Source organism: Larus michahellis, chromosome 5 (assembly GCF_964199755.1).
Source record: "Larus michahellis chromosome 5, bLarMic1.1, whole genome shotgun sequence".
NCBI lineage: Eukaryota > Metazoa > Chordata > Aves > Charadriiformes > Laridae > Larus > Larus michahellis.
The window spans coordinates 52,224,318-52,247,772 of NC_133900.1; the positions used below are offsets into that span (position 1 = coordinate 52,224,318).

General features: G+C 43.1%; 1 protein-coding gene and 1 non-coding gene across 3 annotated transcripts; both read right to left on the reverse strand.

Moving 5' to 3' along the window:
• Window positions 1-758: 758 nt before the first annotated feature.
• On the reverse strand, window positions 759-23,410 carry PTCD3 (pentatricopeptide repeat domain 3). 2 transcript variants are annotated; one of them, XM_074587291.1, is made up of 24 exons: window positions 23,268-23,410; window positions 21,979-22,028; window positions 20,846-20,885; window positions 20,439-20,484; window positions 19,642-19,710; window positions 18,898-19,002; window positions 18,343-18,466; window positions 16,485-16,603; window positions 15,663-15,736; window positions 15,224-15,311; window positions 15,062-15,122; window positions 14,521-14,603; window positions 13,732-13,876; window positions 12,614-12,664; window positions 11,610-11,693; window positions 9,395-9,423; window positions 8,765-8,868; window positions 7,594-7,672; window positions 7,410-7,500; window positions 6,176-6,261; window positions 4,863-5,011; window positions 3,960-4,001; window positions 2,309-2,467; window positions 759-1,612 (listed from the first exon to the last, which is right to left on the reverse strand). In XM_074587291.1, the coding sequence occupies exons 1-24, from the start codon at window positions 23,360-23,362 to the stop codon at window positions 1,531-1,533; spliced, it is 2,055 nt and encodes a 684-aa protein (XP_074443392.1). In that variant the 5' UTR covers window positions 23,363-23,410; the 3' UTR covers window positions 759-1,530. The 2 variants fall into 2 exon arrangements, with proteins under 2 accessions (XP_074443392.1, XP_074443393.1); XM_074587292.1 differs by lacking the exon at window positions 23,268-23,410 and adding an exon at window positions 22,752-23,098.
• On the reverse strand, window positions 14,844-14,985 carry LOC141744278 (small nucleolar RNA SNORD94). The gene has a single exon (XR_012587389.1). It is a non-coding gene; the product is annotated as a small nucleolar RNA SNORD94 (small nucleolar RNA).
• Window positions 23,411-23,455: the final 45 nt, after the last annotated feature.

The following is a 23,455-nucleotide window of genomic DNA, read 5'->3' on the forward strand; positions in this document are numbered from 1 at the left end:
GGTGGACATCTGTCCCTCTGTGTTTCTTGGCAGACCTGCCCTTCTGTCGTTTTACAAGACCAGGTATTTCTGTCTAGAAGCCAGACTTTGATTCAACCATGAGAACTCACGTAAAGACCAAGCTCCTTCCTTCTCTTACCTTTCCCTTAGTTCTTATCATCAGTGGAGAAAGATTGATCAACCTTACTTAGTGCTCACTTGCTGAAATGAGTAACTGTAGCTTTGTCTACTCCCTGATCCAGTTTTAAATTGTTGGTACAATAAAGCAAAGAGCATAACACCACCTCTGAAAGCCCTTTATCTTTCATCTACCCCTTAACCTGTACTCGTCCCACGTTGCTGGAACAGGCATGTTTGCTTTCTGGAGAGAATCTTGCCTTCCACCAGCTTTCCTGCCCAGCCACTCCTGTAACGGGAGGAGGAACACTGGACTTTCAGCCTTTCAGCTGTAGTTTGTTCTACTTCTAGAAGCTGTTATTTCCCAAACTCATTACTGAATTATCCTCAAGCTGCTTTCCACAGCAGTGTGCTCTTACTTGTCCTGCAGCATCATACACATCAAGGTTTTATTTTTCACAAAGAAAGAGAATCATCTGTTAACTACGTTTCACTGGAATATGGTTTAATCCTCTTTTAAGAGGATTTAAGACCATTCTTTACCTGTTGAAGTAACTACCTCAAAAAAAGGCAGAGAAGAGCAGCACAATGCTGTGAGGGCCAGTTAACTGCAAGCCAGAGAACAGAACAGCACAGTCATCTGTCTTGCCAGTCCCCTCGTTAGCTTTATTGCTGTATTCTGCATGAACTTTACTCGCTCTCTCACAGAGCAGCCGCAGCACTTTGTAATCAACAGGTTTTGCTTAGGGATTATCAGAATACAGCTGTATTTAATGTCAGACATTTATTAGATGCAGTCTCCAGCTGTACAAATTGTAGCTTTGTAACACATACAGTCCAAACCCTGTCCCAAAACACCAAAAAGGATGACAAATAACACCACAGGTGATGAGTATGGCATTACTTACAGTGTTTACATTCAGAGTAAACTTGATATTTAAGTAGTTCATTAAAGTCAGATGGAAAGGAATTAAATCTTGTGCAGGTTTAAGTCACAGGAGGTCCAAGGGAAGTCCTGCTCAAGCTGTCAAAGTCTTGTACCTGCTGGGCAACGTCCAGGAAGTAGCACTCCTCTCCCGGCAGCCCTCCAGCACCTCAGCCAAGCTGCTCAAGAAGGCCACAGCTGCCTGGCAGGAGCTACCCCCTCTCCAGGGAGTGGTGTGGAAGAGGCTCTGTTGGCGTAGCCCACGCTGAGTTTGAAGTTAGCAAGAGCGTTAAACAGAACAGCTTCTAGCTTGCTCCAACAAGGACAATACGCAAGCAGGTCCTGTATTAGAACGCTCTGGAGTGCTCAGCAGTGCTGCAGCACCTCCCAGAAGCCAACCCTGCAGTGATTTCACTTCTCACAGAAGCCTCCTGGTGTAGAGGAAGTGCTCGCTCCCAGTTTTCCCACGGGGAAGGCAAGAGGGACAGCTAGTCACGGTCACTATCGCTGTCACTATCGCTGTCGCTATCGCTGCTGTCGCTGTCTGACTTGATACTCTCCAACGTCTTCCTGCAGATGGAAAACAGTCCAGTAATCAGTCACCTCATTGTGGCTTTTGCTTGAAGAGAGATACCCAAAACACAGGGTAAACACCCTCCAAAGAGAATATTATGGGCTGTCTGCAGAATACGGTCCACCCAGCATTTGGTAGAAGCACACCCCCCCTCCTTTCGGAAAAGCAGACTACTTCCGTTACCCAGAAAGTGGTGGGCCAGCTGTCAAGTGTGATGGACTTCTATTTATTCATTCCCTTGGACCAGACCGGTAGCTCCTAACTGTGGTCCTCAAGGCTAAGCCCATCATCTGAGCTTGGCTGCATCAGCTGAGAAACCAACCATGGTGTACTGAAGATTGACTGTGAGCCTCAGAACCCATGAACCACATGCAGGGCCATCCCATAGCACTTCCCTGCTTTTATTAGCCTGAAATCTGCGTCTTCTAGGTGGCCAGACCCAGCTAGGGCAAGATTCTGGGAAAGAAAGGTGAAAGCAGACCTGAGCAGTGGAAAAGGCTAACCTCATCATGGAAAGTTACCTCCCCCCGCTCTTAGGTGGTATGGATACAGCATGGGATCAAAAACTGAGGGGACAATTGTTCTGAAAGTCAGCGCTCTGCTGCCTTGGCAGAGAAACCTTTCCACAGGCTCCCCTCAACCACCCAGTCTATGATACCCCTTCAGCTGTATCATGAAGTACTCCAACTTACCTCTGCTTTTCAGAGAGTTCAAATTCCTTCTCCGTTCTGCTTTTAAGCCTTTGAGATGAAGGAAGACCGAGGGACGCTGCCAGCTTTACCAGCTTAATTGCCTCATCTGGGCAATTGGTTTGTTTAGCACAGGCGAAAAACTCATCCATCACCTGGTCACTGCAAAAGCAAAGGCAAAGAGCAACTGTTCACCGGGGCCCAGGTAAGGTGGTCATTAACTTACAGCAGGTGCTTGAGAGAGGGAGAGGAGATGACAGATTTTTCAGATCACTCAACCAGCCCAATTCTGCTCCTGACAGAGATCTCCCCTCAGCCTTGACCCCATACCAATGTGATGCAGTTGGAAACTCCTATCCTAGCAGAAATACTTCTCCTTGCACAAAAACAAGGCAGCAGCTTACTGCTCAGGATAAGGCTGCCAGGATAAGCCTAAATAACGTTTCCCTTTTTACAGTCCCCACATCAGGCCCTCACCCTCTTTTACGTGGCTGGCAGAGGTAAAGCAACAGTGTACAAGCACTTTAAATCAAAGGCACTGGGAGCCACTGACAGCTGGCTCTGCTCTGCCAGTTCCATTTCATGTCAAAGTGCTGGCTCTGCTCCTTCGTCACCTGTGACAGCTGTTGGGGGCACCTCTCCCCTTTAGGCAGGGAAACAAGCAAGTGTCTGCAGCTGGTGCTGCAGGGAGCTTGGCAGAGAAGGGAAGGAAGTGAACCAGAAGAGACTGATCCATTTGGAAATAGCAGGGACACTGCTTTATTTCCCATCACATTCATAACCCATGGCATTCACAAACCACCAGCTACACCATGATTTCAGAAGAATTCTTCTCCTTTCCCCATTCCCCACTTTGAGACAGGGGTTGTGACGTGGCTTGGCAGTGTCAAGGCTTCCTTGGGCCACGCTAGCGGCAGTCTGCAGAGCCGAGCAAGCACAGAACGCCACTAACAGCTGCCTTTGGTGCTGCACACCCTCGCTGGGCAGGCAGCCAGAAAACACTGTGCATCTCAGTGGAATTCCCATCTCCAACATCAGATTTAAAGTGTTCACTTCCATGAGCAGCAGCAGTTTTTTGGTGCTTTTTTTGTTGTGGTTTTTTTTTTAATGCATTGCTATTCCTTAGAAGTTTTCTACTTCAAACAGTATTTTTTCCTCCAAAATCCTGAGAAAAGCTAACTGTTGTAGCCTAACAGGGTACCACATAAGATTTAGGGTTTGACTTCATAAACTCGTCTTCAGGAATCCAGACGCCTCTGAAGCCCCTGTGCTTGGTTAATAGCATTTTAGAATTTTTTTGAGCGCACGGGAAATGAGATGTTTTCAGGAGTCCTGCTTAGACTGATTTCTAATGCCAAGTTAATCAGTGGCACTGTTCTCCATGTCCCAGAGACATTCAGTGACATCTCAAGGATCCACCACTTAACACCCCCCGCCCCCCAAGCTTTGCATTTTCAACATTTTTTGAGACAGAAAGGTCTTGGAACATATCAGTTGGATAAACAAACACCCGCGCTCACAGGGACAGACACACACAAACTCACGCTCTGGAAATAACAAAGATATGGACTACTACTGTTGGTTATAATAGAAATGCAAAATTTCAGCCAAAGGGGAGACTCAGTACCTGAAGTCAGAACCTAAAAGTACTCACGTAGGAATCCTATTGATTTGCTGGAAACGCTCCATCATGCTCCTGTTCAAAAGGAAAAAAAAATAATAAAACCCGCCAGAAAACAAGGGAACAGACAGCTATTAAATCTCTTGGATAAGCCGCTGATGAAACACAGGCAAGCTCCGTTTCGTTAAATGATCTTCCCCACAGATCTGAAACAAATCCCATGCCGTGTTCTTGCAGATGCAATGTGTGCCAGCTAACATAGTTGATTAAACACAGAATGTCTTAACTAGTGCAGAAAAACTAGAAAGTGTAGCTGGTGACAAGTTTACTTTAAAAATATCACATGTTTTTAGAAGGGTACTTGCCACTTCTTTTTTTCAAATGAGCCTGTCCAAAGAGAACATCTGTATTTATCAGAAAATAGCTCAGAACCTTAAATGGGAGGCTAGATATTTTAACCTCTATTTCAAGTTGACAGCTGTAGGACAGTAAACTCTAGCTTCTGAAGAGTACTAAAAATAGTCTCTTTAGATTTTTCATTAGGATTAATTGTAATTAAAAGTTTAATTAAACTCTAATTAATCGCTTTAGCAGTTTAAATTTCAAAGGCTACTAAAAATTGGAAAATGGGAAGCTGTAGGAAATTAGCAGTGAAGTGATAACCAAACCCTACCTTGCCAGAAGCAGACGTATGATACTCGAAGCCAGTTGCTACATTAACTTCTAAACCATTTTAAAGTTAGACAACTGTAACTTGGTGCCAAGAATGAACAATAAAATTAAGGAAAAAAACCCCATCACCTTCCTAACAGGACTTATCCCCTCCCTTTGTCTGCACTGGCGTTCCAAGGCAATCGGTTGTTAGCTTTTGATTTTTGTGATTAAGCCTTGAGTTAGTGTCCGCAAGCCAAGAGCTCAGGACAGCCACACACATACCAAGCGTCCTGGGTTCTCCCAACCCTGGAAAACAACAGAGCGACGTGGCCCAGCGCACTGCCTGTCCATTCTAACGGGGCCTGCTCCCGCCCGCTTTGCTCATGGAAAGCTTTGATGTCTTCAGCACACTTGGCAAACGCCAGCTGAATCTGTGAAAAGATTGTGCCATTAATCCCAAAACCTCTAGAATTAACATATCCCTTTCAGGGCAATTCCTCCTACAGGTCTGCCCCGTATGTGATTTAAATTTGTGAATTAACAGCGGTTACTCCTGGCAGAAAAATTTCTCACTTCTGTCAGGACAGTTGTCCCCACTAGGCAAGCTCCAAGATGGCTTTGCAGGGACAGCTGTATTTACAGACCTCTGCAGGACGCATTAACCTTTAACCCTCCTCAGGATTGAGAAACCAGTTACTGCAATGACATCTTTGGCAAAAATCCCAGAATTCTGTCATGTGCTTCCCCGGAGATGTGGCTGGCTGGGCTGGATTATTCTTCCAAACCCTGGTGAGGATGTGATCCTCTTCTGTGTTAATTTGAGGTTTCTCTATAGGTTGAAGACAATACGAACGGCCTAGCAGGCCTGGATAAGCTCACACAGATCTGGACATTTATAATGGCATATGCACTGGAACTGGACTTCTAAGACCGAAGAGGGACAATAATAGAGCACTTAAATGCAGTCTGTACGCTGCACACAGAAACGGGGAGACATCGCTACTCTTTTCACTGAGCTTCTGTGTACTTGTTTTGGCTAGGATAGAGTTAAATTTCTTCATAGTAGTTTGTATGGGGCTATGTTTTGGATTTGGGATGAAAAGTAACAAAGGGATGTTTAGCAGTGCTTACATAGCCTCAGGGCCTTTTCTGCTCCTCACACCGCCCCACACTGGAAGTGCACAAGAAGCTGGGAGGGGACACAGCTGGGACAGCTGACCCCAACTGACCAAAGGGATATTCCATACCCTATGGCATCACACTCAGCAATAAAAGCTGGGGAAGAAGGAAGGAGGGGGTGTTTGGAGTAATGGCGTTGGTCTTCCCAAGTAACTGTTATGCATGGTGGAGCCCTGCTTTCCTGCAGATGGCTGAACACCTGCCTTCCAATGGGAAGCAGTGAATGAATTCCCAATTTTGCTTTGCTTGCACGAACAGCATTTGCTTTATCCATTAAACTATCTTTATCTCAGTCCACGGGTTTTTGCACTTTCACCTTTCCAATTCTCTCCACTGTCCCACTGGGGAGGAGTGAGCGAGCGGCTGTGTGGTGGGGTTAGCTGTTTACTGGTGTTAAACCACGACAGCTTCCTTACCTCGTCAGGGTGCCGCTCCCTGCTCATCAAAGACAAGAGCTCTTCCAACAGGTCATTCCTCCTACTAAACCCCAGCTGCTTCATATCTGTTTAGAGAAAGGCAGTAGTCAGTAGGTGTCACCGGTGTCAGTAGGTGTCACCTCTCTTGTGAGGCCAACGGCCATTCTGTGTGACTGAGCTGCTCACGTATTAGTTCCCTTTCCCTTCATTATCAGGCCCCGAAGGTTCTGTGCTTCAAGTAGACGAACCAAACAGATTTCTTCTTTCCCTCCCTGCTGGCCTCAAGATTCATGGGTGCCAGGCCAACTACTCCCTTCCTTAATGGCCTTCAAGGTCCCAAGCATCTGGCCAAGCCGGTGGTGGTGATGACCCCATCACAGCACAGGGAAGGGAACAGCACACACAGCTCTGTCTATAAAATCAAGTAGTTACAAGTACACCAAGTGGCAACCTGGACCCAAACTGCTGCTGGACAGTGAGACCCATGACACCCCGGTGGACAGGGACACTCCCACCATCGTCTGCTTCCTCCCAGGACTGAGTGGTGACTTGTATTCTTTTCTATGTTTTTTGAGTCTAGATTATGACTTTTATGTTGATAGAGCAAACCAAATATCAAGATTTGACCTGATCTGCAGAGGGTCCAGGTGATGAGAAACCATAAGGTAAGTGACGCTATAAAATTCCACCCTACACTAGTTATAAAACTGTACTACACTGGTTCTGCTTATAGGAATCCTGTGCTATTTCAATTATAAATGCTATGCTAATGATAAAATCCCCTTTAATTGTAACTACAACTTAGTGCTGCCATGATTTTGCCAAGAATCCCTAAAAGAACCTGCCTGTCCCCTCAGTGTTGGGTGACAGTAGGATATTTTCTGTGTGCTAAATCCTGTATCTGCATTGTCTCTTCTTTTTAAGGGGCAAAGAACAGAAGAATAATTTAAATGAGTTAAACCTGGGCTGCTGGTTAAGGTACCACTCTCTGATAAGCATTCACTTTTCCAAGACTCTGATATTTAACTGTGACACTGCCATGATCTCTCTGATAGTCTGTGCTTTCCCTAATAGAACAGCCCCACCACTGCAGCAAGGAATAACATCCCTCATGCCAAAGCACCTTATCACGGCTATTCTGAGCACTGGGAAATTTCCCAACTACCTCCCACTTTGCACTTCTCCTGACTTTTATCAAACAAACTGTCTATGTAGGCTTGTGACTATCACCAACCTTCCCAGACTGAAGGGATCACTTCCAAGTGGTTGGCCGCATCCAGTGCTTGAAGGAGGTCCAATATATTTTTAGGAGTTGGATAGAAAACCTGAAGAAGGAAGAGAATTGCTTCAGTGAACTGTAACTGTTCCTTTTCTCCATACTAAAGCTTTGAGGCTTGCTTACCCTAATACACACTTACCGAAGGGGACATTTCTTTGTACCATTTCAACACAACATCAATTTGTTCCATCATACACAACAACGAAAAGAATTTTGACCTACAGGAGGGAAAAATGTTCTAATTCAGTAATGATTAGATCCACTAAACCATAGAGATGCACCAGCAAATGACTTCTGATCAGATTTGTATTGCAGACCGTGGAAATTTCACTGTATGATTGCAATACTCCATACAATTAAAAAAGCAATAGCGTTTTTTTATGAGACAACTTAATGCTGATACTAGGTAATTTGCAGAATTACTAAGTGGACCACTGGATTTTAAAATCTTGAAAAAATGTAATCTCCCTGCCTGATGCCAGGTTTGAGGTATCTGAATCTCTCTCAAATGCAACCTCTGGTTAAGAACCACTTTAAGAAGTGAACTAAATTAACCTTGTTACTTGTGCAAGTTTGCAATAGAAGCCTGGGACCTTGATCCAATGCACTGATTAGGAAAAATGTCCCTACACCAAGAAATTAATTCCCATTAATTTCCCCTGATTTATTTACAGGCTAAATAAGGTAAAATAATCCGAACCATCCCACCCCTGAAAGTGCATCTGATTTTCATGATAATTATTTTTCATGAATTTACAGGAGCATCTCTAGTTCCAATGCATAATTAGGCTTTTCTTCAAATCAGTATGTTTCAAGTACTTAATTGCATTCAGGGACTGCAGCACTTAATGACACTGGTAAATATGTTTCAGAGGCCATGACTGCAGTATCAAATGGTGGAACTACATGGGAGTTTCACGGCAAAATACACCTGCTGCACTGCAGCCTCTCTCTACAAAACCATGCAGAGAGCTAGGTCTGACCTGTACACTATTTTGGTGTTCCCTCCTAAGCTGCCATCCTAAGTGGACAACAGGATTGTAGAAAATACAACTGCTTGGTATAGTTACTGGATGGGTATTAAGCAAAACTGATGCTCCAAGAGACTTTACTTCAGTTCGGGCAAAACCACAAACTGAAAACAAATCCCAAGCTATCACTGTTGACAGAGGGACCTAATTTCCAAACTGCATATAGGATAACCAGCTGGTGTTCAACAAAGCATCCTTCTGCGCAATGTCAGAATCCTGGTTTGTATTCAAATTGACAACAGTACACAAGATGCTGAATATAAGCGGCACTTCACTCACCAGTAGGCATTTAACTTATCCATGTCCAAGAATTTCCAGTTGTCTCCCTTCTCCATTACCTTATTTAACCGATAGGCAAGCTTGATATCCTTAAGATCACAGCACTGCAATAAACCAGTCAGATTTTAAAGCTACCAAATATAACACTTAATACATCCCTCTGAGACTCACTTTCACAAAGGTATAAAGAGTACTGAGCTGCCAGCAAACACTTTTAACAGAACGTGATTCAGTGCAGTGACTGCCTAAGCATTTTGTTTAGTTGAGGCAAATGTGTGACTCTCCCAGCTGTCCAGAGCTTTCTAACCTAAACCGACACCTTCTGGTGCAGAGACTGTCTGACCGCTGGAGTGTCACTAGAAGCAGGGGCAGGGCACAGAAGACAGGGACTTACGCAGCTGCCTCTAGCAAGAGATGCACCTGTCACAGGCATGCGAGTTACTAATTTAGAAGGCATCAAGCAAAGAACTGAAACACTATGGAAGAAAGTTACAGGAGGTGATGAACACAAGTGAACAGGGGAAAGATACTGAAAGCTAAATCTTGTGTGACAGGCTGGAAAACTCACAGGCAATTCTTAAACAGCTGGAGGGCTCAAAAGAATTCTGACTGCAGGGAAGAGGTACTTACCGCTTGCATAGCAGTGGCAAAAAAGTTGGCTGAAAGGGAGAAAATGGAGTCCGTTAGCTTCAAACTTTCAAGGAGACATATAGCAGCTCATTAACCCAGCCTCCCAGAGGACGGACAAGACATGTTCAGTTAGAAAGCTGAATTTGTAGCTCAGTTTGACAATGTAGCAGGGATCTTCACTTTCTATGTAGAGACTCTGGTGTGACATGAGTTTTGCTAGCCAGTGTTCTGGAAGCTATGCTGCCGTGCTTTTGGAGACAGATTAAAGCAGATGATCTGTTTGACTTTAGGCAGTTTTACAAATACTTCATTCTCTTGTTTGATGCAAGACAGCATTGTTTTTTTGTATCCTGCCTGTTAGACAGAGGCCGCCGCATCACTCACCTTCCCTATTACTCCAGTGCAAGAGAACACATGCAGGAGACAGGCGTTCAGATAGGTTACTCACCTCTTTAGCACACCCCAGAGCTGCCCAAGAACATACAACTGCCACCCAAAAATGTCTCCTTTCATGAGGCTCTGACTCTGGTTTCTGTAAGTGACATTTCAAAGCAGCACGGAGACTGATGCTGCCTGAGGGTGGCAAAGAAAGCCACAGCGGGAGGGAGGACAAATTACCCTGCTCAATAGTTCATTTAATTTGTGAGGTGGGAATTGTGGATAGGTGTGTTTGGTTTTTTGAAGGGAACGTAAGGGCACTGGATGCTATCAGAGACTGAAACAATGGCTAGTTTTGGGTAGCAAAATAGTGGGAAGAACTGTAAGGCAAGTTACTTAAAAGTACTAGGTAAAATACACCCCCCCCCCTTCCCTTGCAAAAGTTAGTTAATTTATTAACTAAATACTTTAAAGTCGGAAAAAACATTTTTGTGTTATTCAGGTGCTTAGTATACAGTTCAGCTACAGCCTGCAGAATCCTCTGGGCCAAGGAAAGGCCTTGCAGGGAACACAGAAGTTTCTGAAGGTAAGAGTTAGTTCACATACAACAACACACTAAGGAAAAGAAGCCTCAGTTTTCTTCAAAGTATCAACCTGAATTCTGCAAAAGCAATTACCAAAATAGATAAGGATCCCACACTGAAGAAGAGCAGAGAACATCTACATACCCATTTTGCTTAGACAAAGTGGCTTTGATCCAGTCTTACGTGAGCAATCTCTATTTTTTAAACCACTGAGTAGAAAAGCTCATTCAACTCCCATTATTCAGGGAAGCCTATATCTGCATGTCCATCATTACTGCCTTCACTAATAGTGGTATTTCTAAAAAGTGCGTGAAGGAGCAGAGTAGATACAGTCATTGGCTATGCTTTTGGCAGCAGCTTAGAGCCAAAGCAAGAAATGGTGTAACACACATAGCAGGTCAGAAGGAAACAAAACAGGTGTACAATATTCTATTTCCAGGCTTCTTTCCAAGGACAAAAAAAAATTGTGGGTAGGATAATCTAATATGCTACTACGACATAATATCATAATTATCTTTTTCCTTTAAATGGCCAAAAAAACTGTATCAACTCCTCACTGGTTTCCTGAAGCACGCACTGTAATAGCTTCTTCATACTATCATATACAGAATTGTCAGCTGCTTGAGTGGCTTCTGACACGTTGTTCACACCACGTTGTACACAGCACAGCTAACAGGCCCCTCTTTGCCACCCCTCTTCTTCAGATTGAGGCGGTGTCTACTTCTGTATGTACAAAAAGGCTCTGAACATCCTAGGGCAAAGTTGTGTACGTACAGATGGCAGAAAGATCCAGCGAGATGTGGGATGTTCAGAATCTACCCTTTCACAGGCCCAAGCTTCAGTTTTGCATGAAGTTTAATTTCATGCAATTTTCTGACAGGATTAGGACGAACTAGAATAGGTACTCACACCACACTACAACAAAAAACAGACGTGTATCATTTCATGAAACTGCTAGCAGATGTTTCTCCTTAAACTAGTCTTGTGAACAGCCCTGTGATTTTTACCCTGTGGGACTCAAATACTCGTTCACAAATACTCCTACTTCCACACAGTAGACAGCATACCAATGCATAGCACATCTTCCCGGCACTGGAATTTGTCCCTTTTTGTTTCCAAAAAGTATCAGAAGGTGCTGATACAAGCAAGCTGCATGCATTCTTTCTAGTGGGATAGGACTACTTGAAATTCCCGAGGTACCTTTTCACCCGAGCTTAAACAATGCAGATTGTCAGAAACATTGAAGTCCATACCATCATCAGGATCCTGGGGAATGAAACTCCTCTTTTCAACGTCATCTAGTACTTCAAGGATGATGCCTGATGAGCAAAGATCAACTGTGGGACAAACAGATAAGCAACATCACATCTCAGTTGTACTATATGCTTCATTAGTAAAGAGTGTCAGCCTGCAAATATACTACAGAAATGGAAACATGCACCACGATTTCAAACAAGTGTCAAGATTCTTCTATCTCTATCCCTAATCGTGGTGCTCCACACCAGCTGCAGTTTTATTTGCCCTAAAATTTGCCCTACTATTGTCTGATTTCCACAGCACAACAGGGCAGATTAAGAAAGATACCCGTACTTTCTAGTAAGGAATCCAACAGGCCTGAAAGTTTGTCTGTTAGAACGTGGCACTGGAAAAAGCAATGCATTTCATAAACAAAAAAACCCCCAACAAACAGAAAGACTTCAGAGCAGCTCCTCCACATTTGTTATAACACAAGGACTGCAGTTACGACTACTGTGTCTATTTTCGTGTCCACGGATTTTTGGCTAAAGGATCTCAACAGTTGGGCTCCTGCCTTCTGACACACCTATATTTCAAGACAGCTCCAATGCACAGAACTGTTGCAGAAAAACAGAATCCCTGGGAAATTTCTTCCCCGTGAGTGGCACAGTCTATGTAATCACAGGCGCTGGAGTCAGATCCAGCCTCCAGAGAGACTGAGTAGCATTTGCTTTTTAGCTTTATCAACTTGTGGCCACAAATGAAAAGGAAACGGGCTTTCTTTCCAGTTCTGTCAGTTCTCAAAACATAAGGACTCTTCCCTCCCTGTAAGATGTTATGAGCTTCTGTAGCTTTTTTGGCACTCAAGCAGAATCAGACTGTACAGGTAACATTAACATTGCACACATTAGAAGTTGTCTTTTAATCAGTAAATCAACTGCATTCACCCATCACATTTGGAAAGTATTTAAAGCAGATGTTAAAAAGGACACATTCATGTACAAGTTGATATTGCACGTACCGCCTCTATAAAATATCGAGAGAAGATGATCATACGTTGCAAGGCTAGGCTCTGAAATGCAAAAACACTCAAGTTACTTTAACATTCTTGGCTGAGCTTTATGCCTGAGCTCTAATTCACAGCCTCCATCCCTTCCAGTGAGGCAGCATGCATAAAGGTACTCAGTTCTCTCCTCGTCCACCCTAATGCTGGACCAGACCTCATGTACACACGTTACAACTGGGAGAGATGATATCTGACAGTGGACCACCAGCTGTAGCATGATATGGCTATGGGGTGAGCAGTCAAGCTTCCCTGCTCCAAACTGAAAACAGAAATATTTCATAGGTAGTTTCCCTTCTGCTCATGAAGCTATCTTTAGCGTATCAACAAGCACGTTACTGGGGCAAAGCACACTCCAAAAGACATCGAATTGGTTGTGCAGATACTCCCTGGTTTTGCAATGTTTATTGACATCAAAACCCATCATCTACATCAAAAGCTTTTTTTTTCCTGTAGAAATGTAGATACATCGACCTGAAAAGGTTTGGGTGGCTTGTGAAGTAAATCTCCTTGATCTATGGGAAGCTAACAGACTCAGCTGACTGCTACAAATACGCATTCATATTATTCACTATTTCTACAGCAGTACTACAATAAGGACCCAGTTGAGAAAGAGTATATAGGCCAGGACACACTCCCCCACTGCATACACACACCTGTCCTTGAGTAGCTACAGGTAACTACAGGTAAAAATGTAATGATAAACATACTCCTAACCTAAAAGACTACAGCATCAAAATGCGTCACTATTTGACCTCAGGGACTAAGTGCACCCGCTTTACTGTAATTAGTAATCAACACTGAACAAAGACTCAAAAGATGATGATTCAATTTGAAATCCACAGACACTGGCTTGCTGAGTGGCCACAGCTCAGTACTTAAGGATTTTTACTTCTCAGTTCTCTTGCAAAAGGACACAAATAGTGAAGTTGAGAACACAGTGAGAAATGCTTTTTTCCACAAGCCTTGGACTTCTTCCTTGCAATTAGGAATCACTACGTTGTTTGCTAGTGAGCTCTTAAATTAGCAATTCTGGAGGTGGCACTGAAATATAATAATTAGTATGGTTGTCTTACCTATATCAAGTGCTTCCATTTCTTTTATTACTGATAAAGACATACTTTTGCCTAAACCACCACATCTTCTCAGAGTCTTCAGCAAAGCATTGAAAGTTAGCAGATTTGGCTGCACTTCCTGTTGAGCCATGTGATTCAGGAAGACCTTAAACAAAACCCCCATCACACGTTATGGATCACAGTTCAGCTTTCAGTTAGGTATACATGCATTTCTTTAATCCGTCTCACTCCCTTCAAGTGAATGACTCTACCTCAAATGATAATTTTTTTAAGGCAGCACCATCTAATTTTTAATTAATTTGAGCAAAAAACAAGACTACAAAATTACAACAGATTTGATCTTGGAGAATTGTGTATAGAACAACAAGGAATTTTTTTTAATTTATGTACTAATTTTCCTTACTGATGTTATGTCATTAAAACTGAAGCTGCTAATGTTACTCCTCAAAATCTCATTTCTATCACACCAGTTTTTACCTAAAATTGTTTGTTTGTTTTTATCTCCCAGCATAATTTCCCAATTACTTTCTGTCTGGGCAGTTCTCGGATGAGGTACATTCTCACAAGGCAAACCATTCTGCAAGAGCAAGGCTGGATTTTGTACATTTTCCACTCGTCAATGGCTAGTTTGTATGTTTAAACTACTGTACTTCCTTTGCAGCAGATATTAATATCTTTGGGGAAAGCTCTTGTTTTTAGTCTTCTAACAACTGCAAAATTCTACTGATAAAGCAGACCCAGCCCCTACATTCTTACCCCTTCCCCACCTCTTCTGCTCAAACTTCTTACCTTGGCTAATTCCCATCTTTCTAAGAACCTCTCCTTTAGATATGGGACTGCTGCAATCAGTGCGTTGAAGGTGTGCACGTCAGCTGGAAAATGTAAGATAATTCATTTTAACTGACAATTACCACAGAACCACAGAATGGTTTAGGTTGGAATGGACCTTAAAGATCATCTAGTTCCAACCCCCCTGCCATGGGCAGGGACACCTCCCTCTAGACCAGGTTGCTCAAAGCCCCATCCAGCCTGGCCTTGAACACTTCCAGGGGTGGGGCCAACACTTCCAGGGATGGGGATTTCTATATTCTACAGCAACAGTTTATTCTAACATGGCTCAGTTTTTGGCAAAGTCTCATGCAAACCTGTTTCCAGTGAGCCGGCCACATGCCAGCTGCACTGAAACAAACAGTTTGCATTCAGCTCCCATGATCTAGCTGAGGTCCGTACCCCTGCGCCAATCATCACTGCCATGAAACAAATATTCATGTACCCAACAACTGCTTTCTGCTACTTAGAAGACCACAAGTCAAAATCAGGAGACACTTACCCTTGTGTCTTTCATTCAGCATGTCTATGTACATGTCGTAAGCTTTAGCAGAAGCCCCATGCTGCAAAAAACCAAAAACCCGACAAAAATAAACAACTTCTTTGACTGTGTAAGATTTCACAAGCTGAAAAAAGTCCTCCCAGCACTGAAGGATAACTTTACCTTCACCATCCCACGGATCATTGTGCAGTAGGAGTGTGCATTCCTCTCTGGCATTACCTTAAATATCCTTTCAGCATTGTTGTTCTCCCTAGAATCAACAAACAAGCTGAATGTTAAAAAACTCCATAAAAGATGCCTTTGGGAAAAGGATTCAAACAGGACAAAATAATGGGCTGTACTCCCAAGGGCTGACACTCAATTATACTGCTTGTGATACTTTGAGCTATGCTACAATCACTTGCTAGATTGCCAGCAACACTTTTGAAGATTAGCAAACACAACTAGATCGCCATCAACGCTTTAAAAGATTAGCCAACACAGACGTATTTAACAAGTAACATTTGCAAGTATGGGCTGCTATAAAGTCTTTAAGTCTGTTTCATAACAATGCATGTGCACAACCCACTGAATACAGGAATATTCACGACATTTTCCATACCTCCATCTAGAGTCAGACGACTGTGAACCTCTTTGGGATTGTCTCTTTCGAGCCTTCTGCTCTGAAGCGTTCACCTGGAGAGATTTTTGCAGAAATAAGCTTCTCAGAGTTCACTACGGTTATGACAAGATTTGGTAACAACATTGACGTTCAGCAGCAATTTATACGCTACCAAAGGTGTTTTTCAATGGGTTACATTAAAATAATTTTTATTATCATGTTCAGTAAGCAATAACTAGATCAAGAATACTGTTTATATTATTAAACATTCTAACAAGACAAATATATGTATTTGTGGAGCTGGTGGGAATCATTAGACTATAGCACATACTCTGGAAAACTCTTTCTCCCTCAACAGTCTTCCCAGGAATAGGAATTGTGCATCACATCTACTACTGTACCCTGCAACCTGATACTCTGAGGTGACACAAGGAGCCCTCAACTTTATTGAAACCTAATTAATATGGTACAGGCCGGAAGAAAATTAACTAGCTGATCAACACTACAGGTACCAGAAGTCTTCTTTGCAGGCAACTATAAAAACAAGGCTGTTAGTGAGAAACAGTTATTTAAACACAGTTCAGCAGAACTAAACCAAGACAAGGTTCCAGCTGCTAAGTTCAGCTTTATGGAAGCTACTTTTGCTAGTAGGTTAGACACGGTATTGTTTTAAGTGCCGCATCTCTAGAGAACGTTGACTGCATTTGACCCATCTCACACCATCTCCCAGGCAGGCAGTCACAGTACAAAAATTTTGACATCACTTTTATACAGTCCCACTACTTATAAATAAATAAATCGAGATCAACAGGTTTTTCATACCCCTGGTTCCTCCAAATCCTCTTTTTGTTCTTCCTGTTTTTCCAGAGCAGATTCTCCATCACCATAGAAGCACAACAAATCTAAAAGGCTGTTTGTGGTCTCCAAAGATACAGGGGTACCTATAGAAAATAAGGGTGTACAACAGTCACAGGGAAAGTAAAGAACAAACCATTTTACAGCCGTAACGGAAAGCTTTCTAACACCCCGTTACACCACTTTGTTCTCTTTCAACGTAAAGGTGTTCTCCAGCAAGTTTGTAAAACCTGAGTATGACACTAATACTTCCACAAACCCATTCATAGCAGGAGACGATTTTAACAGCAAATTAGAGTACCTGTTTTTCTATTGAAGCCAGTGAAAGGGTAGTTTTCCTGACCAAGTGGGAGTGGGAAGTGGCAGCTTGCAGCCAAAACTATGAAGCAGAACAAGCCCAACACAACACCTGAAATTTCTAATGCCTGTCATAACTACCCCTAGGATAAACTCTGCTGTGAAGACCACTTCATGTGTTTCACTTTCTATGAAACAAATTTAAACCCAACAAAAGAAAAGAGCTATTTGATGGAATAATCTCCTTTCCATCTTGCAGCGGATACGAGAAGGTCTCACCTTCCCAGTAAGTTTTCCTCCTTTAGAGGCTGTGGCAGTTACAGCTTTCAATTGCTTCCTCCTCATTCACCCATGACAGAGATAAAGTCTAAATTAAGGAGGAACTAAGAAAGACTCATTTATTGAGGGCAGGTCCACAGAAGGGGCACTCAGCTGGTATGCTACACTAGTCCAACACAGCGGCAAGTGCTCAGCACAGATGCAGTACATACCAACCAATAAGTTACTGCATGAAGGCCTTTGTGGGCAGAACGGTATCACTCCATCACACAGCATCTGCCCACAACAGGCCCTACTCTACTGCATCACAAATTCTTACACTTTGGAATAGAAGAAAAAAACTCAACACTTTATCATCTCCTTCTTGATCAAGAAATCATTTGTTCTCTGTATCACCAAAGTGACATGTCAGACAAGTGTTGGATACGGAGGGCCCAATAATTCTGGAGAACCACTTCACCAGATGTCCTGGGTTGAGCAACACAGGACTAACGTCTCTTCTAATGCTGGGGAAAACTCCACTTTTGGAAGACTCTAGTGTCTGAATTCGTGAAAATACTTACTTTTATAGCCAGATAGGCTATATGGGATTCAAGGTTTCAGTGTTTTTGAGCTTTGCCAGGTGCAGGAATGAGGAGTGAAACCTGGGCATTTGACCCAGGCTGGCTAACAGGATTATTTCATACCATGAATGTCACATTCAATAAAAATTAGGAAGTTTGCTGTGTTGTTTCTCTCTCCCTTGATGGCAGTGGTCCAGAGAACTCCTTGCCCCGGTGCCAGATCCCTGAGGCCTTCCTTTCCTCCCAAAGCCATTGCGCTCGCAGTGTCCCACGTTTGCTGTCCACTGCTGGGAGTGCACAGCTTCCTACTGATATAATTGGCTGAGTATAATTCTTGTATATCTTATATTAGTATTGGGATCAATACTGGTTGTTTATTATTATTGTTAATTATTTATTCTTATCCTATTAAATCTATTTATATTTCCACCCTGGCGTTTCCTTGCTTTTTCCCCCGATTCCCCTTTCTGGGTGGGGAGGGGTCATCAGGCGATAGAATAATTGTCTAAATGACAATGAATTGTTATGGGTTTTCTCAAACCATAACACCAGACCAGAGTCAGTTGTGAAAGACAGCAACATAATCATGAAATTGTTTCCATAGCCTGTGCCAGCTACTATGATATTTTTGACACAATTCAAGCAGAGCTCCACCACAGAATCTTGTCAGGTGACCGAGCACATACCTGCTTGTACCAGTTGATCAAACAGGTCCACAGAATCTTTCACCCTTCTGAGGTGGATACGCTCTTTTAGAGCTTCCTCACTCACTCCTTCAATCTCAGGTGTAAGAGTCTCAGGCATCAAACACTAAAAGCAAAGAGTGCGAGTTAGACATGAGCTCAAACCTTCTCTAAACCACTGCTATAACACTAACCAAATATGATTTCTCTTCACCCAGTATACTGCTTTGGTAATCTCCCGACCTTTCCAGCCTAACAGAAGCAGTACTTTCAGTGATGAAGGACCACTCATCCTGATCTCCCACTTTCATGCTAGGAAGCCAATATTTAAACAACATTCCTTTTCTTACTTTTATCTACAGAACCTGATACGATACTGAATTCCTAAGGAAAAATGTTCACTTCAGAAACATAATGGAAATACAGTACTGCTTTCACAGCTGTCTGCAAAAGAGTTAACAAAACTATCCTTTTATGTTAGTTTTGGACCAGCGTGACAGTTGATTTCACTACCTGACAAAGCATAAATACGACGAAAATGAAAGGCAAAAAGCTTACTGGTATGTTTGGCTCTGCAAAAGTCTTGTCAAAGTATTGAGGAAATTGCTTAATAATGTATTTTGCAGCATTTCTCCCAGCCTCCTTCGACAATGAATATAGACGCTGCATAGGAATGAGAGAGAACAAGATGAAGAAACACAAAATTAAAAGTCTGAGAGAGAAGAAAAACATTTTCCATAACACTAAGCATTCTGATGGGACCAAATTAAACTCATGCTCCATTTTCAACTCTTAGTAAAAACACAGGCACAAAACAGCATTGCAGATAAACATCCTGGTATTTATGCCAATATAAGAATGTCTATTCTTTAAATGAGACTGTAATTTACTTTGTTACTTAGTCAAGGGACAAAGTTCTGTACCAGACATCTGAAACGCTGCACTGGTACCTCATGCTCAAAAGCATCTTTAGAGTTAAGGCACTCAGATCTTTCTCTCCTTGACTGTCATTTCCAAGAACATCACCTGATTCCCATTCACCTCTTTTCCTCAAGTTCTAGACTCAGACTCTCCTTTGCTGTTTCTTTTAAAACTCTTCACACTCTACAGGTGCCTCCAGCCTTCTCAATGACCTCACTTCTGGTACGCAGAACTGAAGTTCTCTTGCAGCCATATCTTTGATTTGCCACAACATCTCAGCTCAGACTTTTGTAATTGAAACTAGGCTCCAATTAGAGTTTTCATAGCCTAGACAAAGGGGGCAAGAGGGAAGCTATCAAGGATTTGAAAGTAAATACTTACAGCATTGGCTGCATTTCTTGGCATAAGGAAAGGGTCATCCTGGAACATATAATGAGCAGCAGTAGGATCCTGTAGAAAGGAGAATCCAGGATTGAAACATTCATAGTTACGTACACAGGCACGCAGTATCCATATCACACTGCCTCATGGAATTTCAAGCACAATGAACAGTTCCATCATAACCACCACCTGATGCCCATTTTACAAAATGTGTGCCTGTTTGGAAATAGTTAAAAAAGCATTTCCATTATACACACACACGCAGGCTAATATAATGACAACAAAAGGTCCTTACTATAACATAACAAGCAATGAGTGCCCGGCAAAGCAAGCAGGACCACAACTTCAACAGTCTCAGGGGAGCCAAGGGAACCTGCAGGATCAGATTCAATTTCCAGAACCCAAGACAGATAGGGTTAAAGAATGGCATCACAGCATTTACAGTTGCTGCCTAGCAAGAGGAGACACTGATTGCTCTTTGCAAGGCTTACTTTCTGGACTGAGATTGGGAAGAGGCAGTCTGGATTGGGAAGCTGAACTGGTAAAGGAACTTGCTCCTGATGTTGGCAAAAGCCTTATCAAAATATTACAGCTTTCACTTGTAGCTGCAGCTCTCTCACCATTAGAACGAGGTTTTAAAGACATGTGTTGAGCAAAAGTGAAACCTCTGTAAAAAATAGGTGTAAAAGTCCCATCTTTCATTTATGGTCAAAGTAGAAGTAAGAGTTTCCAGAGTGCAAAGCTACTGCACGAGATGGACAACTTAACCTGTTTCCATGATCAATAGAACCACTTACCCTGTTCACGGTAGAAGCCAATGTTTGAAGAACTGCTAGCTTATCCCTAAACATAAAGGAGCTTTGATTAATACTCGGTTACAGACTTTGATCGTCATGCATTACATTGTATGCAAAACAAAATAAGGATTTTCAGTTCTAGGAAACAATGGTTTTGCTGCACTTAGAAAATAGCATTTTTTGCAGAGGCAGGGAAACTTCAACTGCAAAAATGGTCTCGGTTTTGGAACAAACAAGGAAAAAGAAAAGACTTTAAGGAAAACCAGAAAAGGACCTGTGTTTCCTGCTACCACTCCTGGAATACAGCAACCTGAATTTTCTTTTTCAACTTTGGTGGACCTATTACATTTGGTGTCTAACAATGATTTTCTTCCAGGTCGACAGATATTCCAGCAGTAAACACTCACCAGGTTTTCTTTCGTGGGAGCACAATTTCTTCTTGAGTAACTGTGAGAAACAGTATTAAAATTGTTATTAGAAACAAACAGATACCCAAAGAAAACCTTGAACTCATGAAAACTAATGATTTAAGCTGATCCAGCTCAAAGTACTAAAGCAAAGATTTTAAAACCACAGTATGATGCAGGCCAGTTTACCGAATGGTAATAGAAAAGGCTGACAGGGAGCTTTACAGTCTTGTGTCAAGACAGGATCAGGGCCTTACAGTAAACAAACCTGAGAGGTCGTACTTACTGATCCTCAAAGTGATTACCCATCCAAGCTTCTTCAATCATTCTTATTGTATAATCTTCTCGTTTGAGCCCCAATCTTTACCAGTCCTTAGTTTCCCCGCTCTTAGTCCCCCAGTTTCAAGCTTGCCATCTCTGCCCATTTGGCTTCTCCAGTTCAGCTTGTCTGCATACTGCAGCAAAGAGCCCTCTCAAGTTCCTGCTCTGACAGCCTGACACGAACTGTTCAGCTCCTTCCACCCCACAGATCAATCCACCCAGCTTTCCCAGAGAGGAAAAAAGAAAAAGGACAATACCAAAAGCAGCAGCTACAAGCTGTCAGCAAAGCACCTTAGCAAATTAATTCACAGAGGAGTTACGTGCGACCCCCAGAGCCAGGGTCTGTAGAGGTACTTTTCCCACTGCCTCTGTGTTGATGCTTCTGAGCTGTTACTGACTGTCAGGAACTTGTTCCCATGTGCAGCACAGCTCCAAGCACCCCAGCTAACTTTTCTCACAAAACTTCTAGCAGAAATACGGTAAGGAGTACAGAGAAGCAGCAAGAACATGACGGAAACTGTCAGAATTAAGGTAGAAAACTTATTTTTATTTTACAGTCTATTCAGTTTCAAAGGCCAACTGGACAAGTCATGGAACCAGACAACCGAGTTCATGCTCTCGGAGCACAGAGCTGATTGGTGGTGAGGGTAATCAAGTTAAGCCAGGAAACCACTGAAGACTGGGGCGGGGAATGAAAAAATGGAAGGAGGGCATTCACTGTCTTTATTTCATGACAGGCTATGTTGTGTGTAGATAAAAAAAAAAACAACAAAATATTTGCAATAAACTAGTAAATAAGACATCCATCGTACCTTCTGAATTTTCTACAGTCTTCCCAAGAGCTGTACTACTGGAAGAGCACCTGTAAACCAGAGTTTTGAAATTATGGTAGTCACATAAATACAGCAAAAGCAGATTAATGAAATTCTGTACTACAGGCCAGAATTAAGTAAAATATTAAAAGGGAAGAAATAACTGGAAATGCTGCACCTTTACTAACTCTGAATTATCATAAAACTCGTATTTGATGCTTCTCTTAAAAGCCCTAATTTCAAGAGACAAGAAGTTATACACAGAAAATCGTATTACGTAAAATTTGTAATTCTTTATTTTTGGGGATACCATGGCTTTGAAGTAGTTTCCCTGCATAACTGCACCTTGGAAAGAAAATCCTGAACATAAATCAGAAAAGACACGGAGTGTTTTAGAGGCAGGATCTAGCTGAAAGTAGTACCTTTTTAAAAAATATTTTAGACATCAGTAGCATTTACACAAGCAGAAGACCCTGAGTCGGGATGCAGGGAAATCAAATCCGTTGAGTTCCACATGCCATCTACAGAGCTGCAGACAGTACACTCGCGTAACCACAGCTATACAAGGCACATCCACATACGCTTGCTTCTGCTGTACACTGCAAAGCTGCTGCTGTGCTCAGTTCGGAGCCACAGCTCCAAGTGTTTTTTACATTTTATTGCCTTTAACACAAATTAATATTACATGAAAATACTATTTTTTTTCCCCTCACGAAGTGATCTAACACAACAGCTTGACCGTAACCGCCATTTGCATGTGCGTCCACACTGACCTTGACCCTGAAGGAGACGCCCTTAACGTGCATTCACACCTCCGTGCTTTACAGTGATACTGCATAATTATAGCAGTTCCTATGTCACATAAACTTATTAGTTATGATTTTACCAACTCAGATGCGAGTTATATTTTGCACACAGGGTACCCAGAACAGCGAGAACCTTTCATTTGAGGCATTGCCCGAAAGTAACCTCCCACCCCACCTGCTTTTTCGTGTAATCACTTAACAGCTCAAGGTCACTCCCAGGGCAGCTCAGAGCCCACCAAAAGTAGGGAAAAGCCCCCAAAGAAGCGTTCCCACTCCCTAGGCCCAGACCACGCCATGCCACCCCGCCCCAGCCTGCCCACCACGCATGCGCACAGCGCCCCCGTTGCCCAGCAACCCCCACTGCGCCTGCGCGGCCTTTCGCGCCTCAATTCCCCCAGACACGTCCCCCCCCGCCCCCCGATTCCCCTACGGCACCGCCGCTGCCCTCCTCTTCCCTCCGCTGAGGGAACGGCAGAGGCTTACCGGTATCGCTCTCGCCTCCCGCCCGGCAAGCAGCACCGCCTGCTGAGCGATAGCACTTGCTGCCAGGAGCTGGCCCCCAGCCGCCGCGCCGCCATGCCGGCACTCGCGCAGTGGCCCCCGGGAAGGAGGGCGGTACCACTCCTGCGGCGGAGGGCGGGGGGGAATCCGTCCCTCTGCCGGCGGTGGTA

Bases quoted from the DNA above. Each gene is read 5' to 3' on its own strand.
- PTCD3 (XM_074587291.1), bottom strand. From the start codon at position 23,362: ATGGCGGCGCGGCGGCTGGGGGCCAGCTCCTGGCAGCAAGTGCTATCG. The intron at 18,467-18,897 runs GTAAGCTTTTTG...CTTTGCTTTTAG, and splicing joins TTGCAGAGCCAAACATACCA to TGTTTGATGCCTGAGACTCT. The intron at 14,604-15,061 runs GTAAGTGTCTCC...TACATTTTCCAG, and splicing joins GCTGAATGAAAGACACAAGG to CTGACGTGCACACCTTCAAC.